The sequence below is a fragment of the Sceloporus undulatus genome, chromosome 5 (genome assembly GCF_019175285.1).
Source record: "Sceloporus undulatus isolate JIND9_A2432 ecotype Alabama chromosome 5, SceUnd_v1.1, whole genome shotgun sequence".
In the NCBI taxonomy this organism is placed as follows: domain Eukaryota; kingdom Metazoa; phylum Chordata; class Lepidosauria; order Squamata; family Phrynosomatidae; genus Sceloporus; species Sceloporus undulatus.
The window spans coordinates 44580372-44588284 of record NC_056526.1 but is presented as its reverse complement, the minus strand read 5'-3'; the positions used below and the strand labels follow the sequence as shown (position 1 = coordinate 44588284).

At 39.8% G+C, this 7913-nt stretch overlaps 2 protein-coding genes across 2 annotated transcripts in view; one reads left to right on the top strand and one right to left on the bottom strand.

Annotated features, from left to right (window-relative positions):
* Nucleotides 1–237: 237 nt before the first annotated feature.
* SNRPF (small nuclear ribonucleoprotein polypeptide F) lies at nt 238–5304 on the top strand. Its single transcript, XM_042468608.1, has 4 exons — nt 238–394; nt 2645–2770; nt 4217–4281; nt 5092–5304. Exons 1-4 carry the CDS (start codon nt 392–394, stop codon nt 5156–5158), a joined length of 261 nt encoding a protein of 86 aa, XP_042324542.1. The 5' UTR covers nt 238–391; the 3' UTR covers nt 5159–5304.
* Nucleotides 4912–7913, bottom strand: part of CCDC38 (coiled-coil domain containing 38) — a 26770-nt gene continuing 23768 nt past the window's right edge. Inside the window, 1 exon segment of the mRNA XM_042468606.1 lies at nt 4912–5678. Coding sequence (XP_042324540.1) covers nt 5571–5678 — 108 coding nt within the window. The 3' untranslated portion in view covers nt 4912–5570.

Here is a 7913-nt window from a genome sequence, read left to right as displayed (position 1 = left end):
CACAATTTGTGGAAACACTGCCTTAGAGTGACTGTTGATATTCCTTCTAGCTCCACTCCTCCTCCTCCTGAATCTAACCCTGCTTTGTTTTATATGATATTGTCTGCAGTGTCACTCTATGGTCTATCTCTATGCTGCCGTTGACCCTTGACAGCTCTTAGCCCCGCCTTTTTTGGGTCAGTCCACCAATCAGAGAGAGCGTTTTTGCTATCGGCGTGAACCATAGAGATAGGAAAATATAGACAGGTCAATAGGAAGGCGGGCGGAAGCGGAACTGTCCTGACGTCACTTCCTGGGCCCTTTTTTCGTACCGAGCTGTGGCGGGCGCACGTGCAGCCCGCGGGTAATTTTTGTTCCTTGCAGCCGCCGTCGCCTCCGTGGCTGCGTTGCTATGGTGAGTGAAGAAGGCTTTGGGGCCTAGTAGGCCTCAGAGGAGCCTCTGCCTCTCTGGCGCCCTTTTGTCGTTTGCCTTCAAGTCGTTTCTGACTTACGGCGACCCTAAGGCAAACCTGGGGTTTCCTTGGCAAGGTTTCTTCAGAGGGGGTTTGCCATGGCCTTCCTCTGAGGCTGAGAGAGTGTGACTTGCCTAAGGTCAACCATTGAGTTTCATGGCTGAGCTAGGATTTGAACCCTGGTCTCCAGAGTCACAGTCCAACAATAAAACCACTCTGGCTCTCACCACTTTTGGACTGCAATGCTCATTATCCCCTCCCATGGCAGCAGATGGTGGAGGAGGATGGGTAGTATGGCTAAGAATCACCAATATACGTTTATATTAGTGTTTTTCCTGCTTTTCTGTATTGTCATATCCTATATATATATATATGTGTGTGTGTGTGTGTGTGTGTGTTTCTGGAACAGAAACACACACACACATGTGCCTTTGTAAAAGGTAAAAAACACTAATGTAAACATAAATCCGTGGTTCTTAGTCACACTAAAAAAGGAGGATATCTTGCAGTTCCTCCTGGACAGAAGGTTGAAATGGAGGACATGTCCTGGAAAAGGAGGACGTCTGGTCAACTTCAGTTCAGCATTTGGGGAAGAATCCAGATTTTGAAGATAATACTGATCTGGGTGGACTAATGGTCTCGCCTCAAAGAGGGAAATGTGGGTCTGCAAAATGAGCTCAGGCATTACAAAAACCCTACTGGGTGGCCTTGGGAAGTCACACTCTCTCAGCCTCAGAGGAAACCAACGGCAAACCCCCTCTGAAGAAACTTGCCCAGAAAACCCCATGATAATAGGGTTACCATAAGTCAAAAATGTCTTGAAGGTACACAACAACAATATTATTGCTATTGTTATCTATCTATCTATTTATCATCTCCTGTTACAGGGACTTGACAGAGCAAACCAAACCCTCCAACTCTTAGAGGAAACCTTCCCAGGAAAGACTGTGGTGTTTCTCAATGGTTGAGGGGAACGAGGGTGTGTTTCTGTGTGTGAAATTACACAATGTGGGGAATATGAGTAAAGAGACGTTTCTGTCCTGTCGTAATAGTGGGACCCAGGGTCATTCGCTAGAGTAAAATGTTGAGAAATTTGATAAAAGGAAGTGCATAAAAGGTAGATAAAAGGAGGTACAGTGGGCCCTTGGTAACCGCTGGGCTTTGGTTCCTCTCCCTGTGAATACCAAAATCCATGGATGCTGAAGCCCCATTATATACAATGGCAGAGTAAAATGGCGCCCTTAATGTAAAATGGCAAAAACAAGCTTTGTTCTTTGGAATTTATATATTTTAAAACTATATTCAAGTCGTGGAGGGTTGAATCCGTTCATATGGAGGGCTGGCTGTACCTCTAATGGAGTTTACAGCATAGAAGGTGCTAAGGGCCACTAACGTAAGAGGACCAGTTTTTTGGAGAATAAGAGTGTTGATGGCTACTTCAGAAGCATCATACAGCAGCAAGGAAGGGCTTTTGCACGCACGTCCTCCTTGTTGGCTTCCTGCAGACATCTGGTGGAAATTCGATAGTGGACTGAGTAGGTCTTGGTTCTGATCCAACATACCTCTGAAACTATTGAATTTCCTGCCACAGAAAGCAATAGCAATCGCCAGCGTTGACTTTAAACAGCAGATATTGAAGACTCTGAAGAGTAAGGCTATACAGTTGGTCCTCCACATTAGCAGCACTGACTTTTGCAGGTTTGGTTATTTGCAGTTTTGATATGTTCTCTCTAGGAATCTCTAGTGCAACTCTGGCAAAAGTTGACCATAGAGTTGTGCTGGAGAACCTAGAGTTCCTATAGAAAACACTTGTCTAGACATTTGTAGGTCCTCCAGCTTGATTCTCTGATAAATGTCTGGCAGATGTTGACCATAGAGTTGCACTGGAGGACCTGCAGATTCCTCAGGTGAAAGGAATAGTGGTTTTTTATTTATTTCCCCACATTCTTGGGGATCCTTCCCCCCCAAACCCCAGCAAATGTGGAGGGATCACTGTATAATAATGACAACTAATCAGGAGTGTATAATATTCTCAATATGAGATATAGTATGCTTCTGTGGAAGTGATAAGGCACTGTTATCCTCATGTCCTGCTTATGGACTTCCCATAAGCATCTAGTGGTCCAATGTGTAGGTAGAACACCGTTCTTCTGATTCATTGTGTTTCTTACATCTCACTTTGTCCTATGCAGAGTTTGCCTCTTAATCCAAAGCCCTTTCTAAATGGGCTGACTGGGAAGCCTGTGATGGTGAAACTGAAGTGGGGAATGGAATATAAGGGCTACCTCGTCTCTGTTGATGGCTACATGAACATGCAGGTAAACAAGTTTGGGGGGGATCAGTAAGAAGATTGGCAGAAGAGAAACTATCCACTTAGTACAGGCATCCAAGAACTCTGTTTTGCAGGGAAGAAATGGTTATTGTGCTTTACTATGTAAGTGCAGTAACGCAAGATTTAATTTATCCAGACAAGACAGAGATGTTGGTTGGTCAGAGAGCTGGATTAAGAGTACAGATTTGTCCTGTTCAGGAATAGGGTCACGTTTCCCTTGAAATATCAGGTACATAGTTTGGAAATAGTTCTATAGCTGGCTTTCATGCTAGATGTTAGATGGCAATAATGGGCAGCAAGGCTTTTGGACAGGTTTGGATAGTGTGCTAGCCATGTCTCCTGCTGGATAAATCAGACTGAACCACTGCTGTGTCTGCCATGCTCCCATCCAGATTTGATTAATGTTATACGCTCTGTGTGGTACTGTCTCTAAAGATTTCTTGGAAACTTCAGCTAATACAAAATACAATAGCCAAAATGATATCTTGGTTCTACTTAAGTGATCACAGTATCCCTTTTTATTCCATTTCCACTTCCTTCTGGTTTTGTTTGTTTTAGAAACACAATTTATTAACACAAAGCAAAACAATGTTTCCTGAATCTCACATGAAAATACAAGGCTGTCCTTAAACAGTGTAAATGACCATAACTGGTGCACAACCTGAGATCCTTGGCTGTTCTTGGTGCAGTTTGCAAAACTAGGAAGGATGCCATCCCTCCCCTATAACTGCAATCCAGATGATCAGACAAGGGTTAGGTGGCAAATGTTGTTTTGCTGCTGCTCTCAGCAATGGTTGGGCAGTGCTGGTGGGAGAAGTCAAAATCTTTCGCAACCCACAGCAAATCCACTTCCAAGACTTGTTTTTTACTGCTGATCGCAGGCAAGCAAATAATTTCAATGGAAAACACTGTGGGATGGATAGACTTTCATTGTCACCTCTGCTAGCAATCTGTAGAGCTCAATAGGCAAGGAAGGGAGATGTAAACCTCATGGCGATGGGGGTTACACACATGCATATGTGGTGGCCCCTGACAGAGATAAGATGCAGCAGCCCTTTAGGCTGAAAAAGTTATGAACCTTTGAATGGTTGCATAGTTTGCACTATTAGGATCAGTTAACAAAGTCTTTCATTTTTTATTAGAGACAAATTTTGGTGACTATAACTTTTATTACAGTTATTTTAATGTGTTCTGTTGTCAGCCATAAGGAGAGCCAGCACTAGTTTTCTTTAAAAAGTTGACATCTTCGTCATACATCTGCAGAGAGATTTTAGAATAAAAATAGCTATTTTCAAGTGTGTTTTCACTCTTCGACTAAAGGACAACATGATGTGTGACTTTATATTAAGATTTTAAGGAACTCTTATACCAAAAATTCTGTTGTTGTAAGGTCTTATCTCTCCCTTATTCATTTGTATTAATTCTTTTAAAGCTTGCAAATACAGAAGAGTACATTGATGGTGCACTGTCGGGACACCTTGGTGAAGTTCTGATAAGGTAACTGTCATTAACTTATAACAGAATTTATAGGACAGATGAAGCATGTGCTAAAATCCATTAATCTTCCACTGCATATAAAGTGAATCTGAAAGTAAAGTTCTATGGACGTCACAGTACAGGTGGCCCATGTATTATGTGAGAGATCTGTTCTGGGACCCTTTGCACAATATGAGTTGTGTGTAAAATTTATTTCTATTTCTCTTACTTCAAATGAATGATTAAGTGTTCTTTCTATGCATTTGATAGGTCCTCCAGCACAATTCTATGACATGCATCTGCCAGAAGTTGACCATAGAGTCAAGCTGGAGGGCCTACAAAATAGAGAAGGAATCTCTAGGTCCTTTAGTGTGACTCTGTGGTCAGCTTCCAGCAAAAACATATGATACAATCAGTTGGAGGACAGAGAAACACGTGAAAGTAAACTAATGTTATATGAAGTCATGTAACCCGTGGGGCAGCCTGGACGAAAAAACAGACTTCTAAAATAGAATTCTTTTTGGTTAGAAGAAATTCTTGATTTTAAATATTCCTTCAAGTGTATTGAAGAATTTCTTCATTTCCTATGCACTTGAATGAGTAATGTTCAAATTTATTTAATATAACTATGATAAAAGTTGGAAGCTGTAGTAATATAACATGCCATAAGCAATAAACTTATTTTTATTACTAATTAACACAGCAGCAAACATATAATACTTCACAACAACTTGGAATATGAAATAGTGGGGTACATCAACTTTTCCAAAGCTTATATTTAAAATCCATATGAATCAAACCAGAAATAAGTGACTTTTGGTTTCATTACAGATGCAATAATGTCCTTTACATAAGAGGTGTGGAAGAAGAAGAAGAAGATGGAGAAATGAGAGAATAACTATTTTTGGAAAAGAAGAATAAAAAAGATCTTGTGAATTTTTTCATAAAGTTTTTTGTTTCTTGTAACAATCTTGCTGAAGAAAAAAAATAAATACTGTTGGGAAAGGAAAGTATTACTATACAAAATAAAAATGCTACTTCTGAGGGTTCTCAATTCTGCTAGTTATTTGATCACAGTCCATACTGGATCAAATTCATCCTGTCACATTTTATTTAATACAGCTGCTAAAATAAGCTAGAAATAATTGAGGGTAGGTAGCCAGGTATCTCCCAGATGCTTTGGACTGCAGCTCCCATGAGCCCTAACCATTCATAGTCGAGAGTTATGGGAGCTCTAGTGCAAAACATCTGGACGTTACCAGACTGCATGTCTTCAGAGTCATTCCAGATATAATTTATGTTACAAAAATTCATGTAAAATAGTAATCATCTTCACTTTTTGTAGTTAAATCTATAACAGTTTCTTGTTCCTGGGTAGTTTTTGGGGGTTGTGAGCGGTGCACCAATTTTCTTCCCACCTAAAATGAGAACAGAAAATATAAGCAAAACTTTGTTAAATCGCCTTCAGTTTTCTTATGTAAACTTTAACATTCTTTCAACTTTTTTTCTAAAATTGTGTAAAATATGGATTATTCAAATATTCATGCTATCAATACATTTTTAATAACTCTGAAAACTCAGTGGAAGTAAGTTCCACTGAGTTTAGTGGGATTTATTTTCCTGTAGGTGTTTGGATAACAGACTGTGCTGTTAATTGGTTTATCCCAAGGCCTGTCTTCCAATAGCAGAAGGATGTTCTGTGTAACAGGAAATCACTTTGGCTTCAGTTGTGCTGTAGAAGTAATCTAGTTTCACACCACTTTAACTGCCATGGCTCAATGCTATGGAATTCTGGGAACTATAGTTTTGTGAGACATTTAGCCTTCTCAGCCACAACAAATGACACTTCCCAGAATTCTATAGTACTGAGCCATGACAAAGTGATATCAAACTGGATTATTGCTTCAGTGCAGATGCAGCCCCTGTAGCATTTTCAGAAGGTTGTAGTAGGCCAGAAAATTCATTTTTGCCAGTTGAATTGCATGCACTTATATCTGGATGTGTGAATCTGAAGGATTTTGTTTTGTAGGGTAGAATTTTGGCAGAACGTGTGCTTTCTTTCATAAACTGGGACCTGGCTGAAAACATCATTTTGTTTTGAATGGAGGCTCAGCCATGCTCAGAGAACACCAGGTGAAATCAGTGGGACAGATTAGTTGTAACAAGTCCCACTAATTTAAGTGGGTTTAATCTGACGTAGACTGGTTACATGAAATGTACTAGTTTGGAGAAAGTGTGTTACAACTACAACAGCTCCAGTTTGTTTTTCTAAGCCAATAAAAAGTTAGTAAATTTTCTGGCATACATTGGAAAACTAAGTATAATTGACACCATGGTCAGACTAAAAGAACAAAGCAATTTCACCTGGATCTGAAATGCTACAGCATTCTATATACTGAAGCAGTATGTTCTTTGCAATGCTGTAGTGTCCCTGGTTTCCTATAGATGATTGCAAGTTTAAAGCAACAAACCATGAATGTATGTGTGTGCCTTCAAGTCACCTGTTGATTTAATGGTGACCACACAAATTTCATATGGTTTCATTAGGCAAGAAAAACTCAAGAGGTGTATTGTCAGATCCTTCCTCTGAAATACAGCTTACAACACCTGGTATTGGTTGGCAGTCTCCCATCCCAGTACTAACCAGGGCTGATTCTGCTTAACTTCCAAGAACAGGTCACTCTAGAGTATTTATACTTCCCAGCATTGGTTTTATATGCTTATAATTTGAGGCAGTTAAGTGCACTGCTACATAGGTTGTTTTTTTTAATTACAACACTTATTATAAAAGTAAAAAGTAACAATATACTGTACATAACATGAGAACATAGGAATAAGACATGAGATATTAGCTAATGGTGTAGTCCTGTTATTCAAACTTTACCCGTGGGACTCCCTTTTACATCTACATGAGGATGCTGCATACCCCCACTTGAACTACTGTATGAATATAAATATTTTATTTGGTGTGTGTATTTTCATTTGAACATTCATAAATATTCATAGTTTAACATCTTATATGAAAATAATATTCAGATTAGTAGAACAGTTTTATTTAAGTAAATTCAATATTTAGCTCAACACATGTTGTTTTTACACATAAAAAAGTTTGGAGAGGAGGAGGAGACTCAGGGCCTCCAGGTATTGAGCACCCCATCCCACTGGTTTAGTCACTGTCTTCATAGTATCTAGAGCCCTATAAAAAAGAGAGTGTGATGTGGCAGCTAAAAAAGCCAATGCAATTTTAGGCTGCATCAATAGAAGTATAGTGTCAAGATCAAGGGAAGTAATAGTGCCACTCTATTCTGCTTTGGTCAGACCCCACCTGGAATATTATGTCCAGTTCTGGGCACCACAATTTAAAAAGGATGTTGAAAAACGAGTGTGTCCAAAGGAGGGTGACTAAAATGGTGAAGGGTCTGGAAATTATGTCCTATGAGGAATGACTCAGGGAGCTGGGGATGTTTAGCCTGGAGAAGAGAAGGTTAAGAGGTGTTATGATAACCCTGTTAAGTACTTGAAGGGATGTCATACTGAAGAGGGAGCAAGCTTGTTTTCTACTGCTCCAGAGACTAGGACCCAGAGCAATGGATGCAAGCTACAGGAAAAGAGATTCCACCTCAACATTAGGAAGAACTTCCTGACAATAAGGG

Bases quoted from the DNA above. Each gene is read 5' to 3' on its own strand.
- SNRPF (XM_042468608.1), top strand. The intron at 2,771-4,216 runs GTAAACAAGTTT...ATTCTTTTAAAG, and splicing joins ATGGCTACATGAACATGCAG to CTTGCAAATACAGAAGAGTA. The intron at 4,282-5,091 runs GTAACTGTCATT...GTTTCATTACAG, and splicing joins CTTGGTGAAGTTCTGATAAG to ATGCAATAATGTCCTTTACA.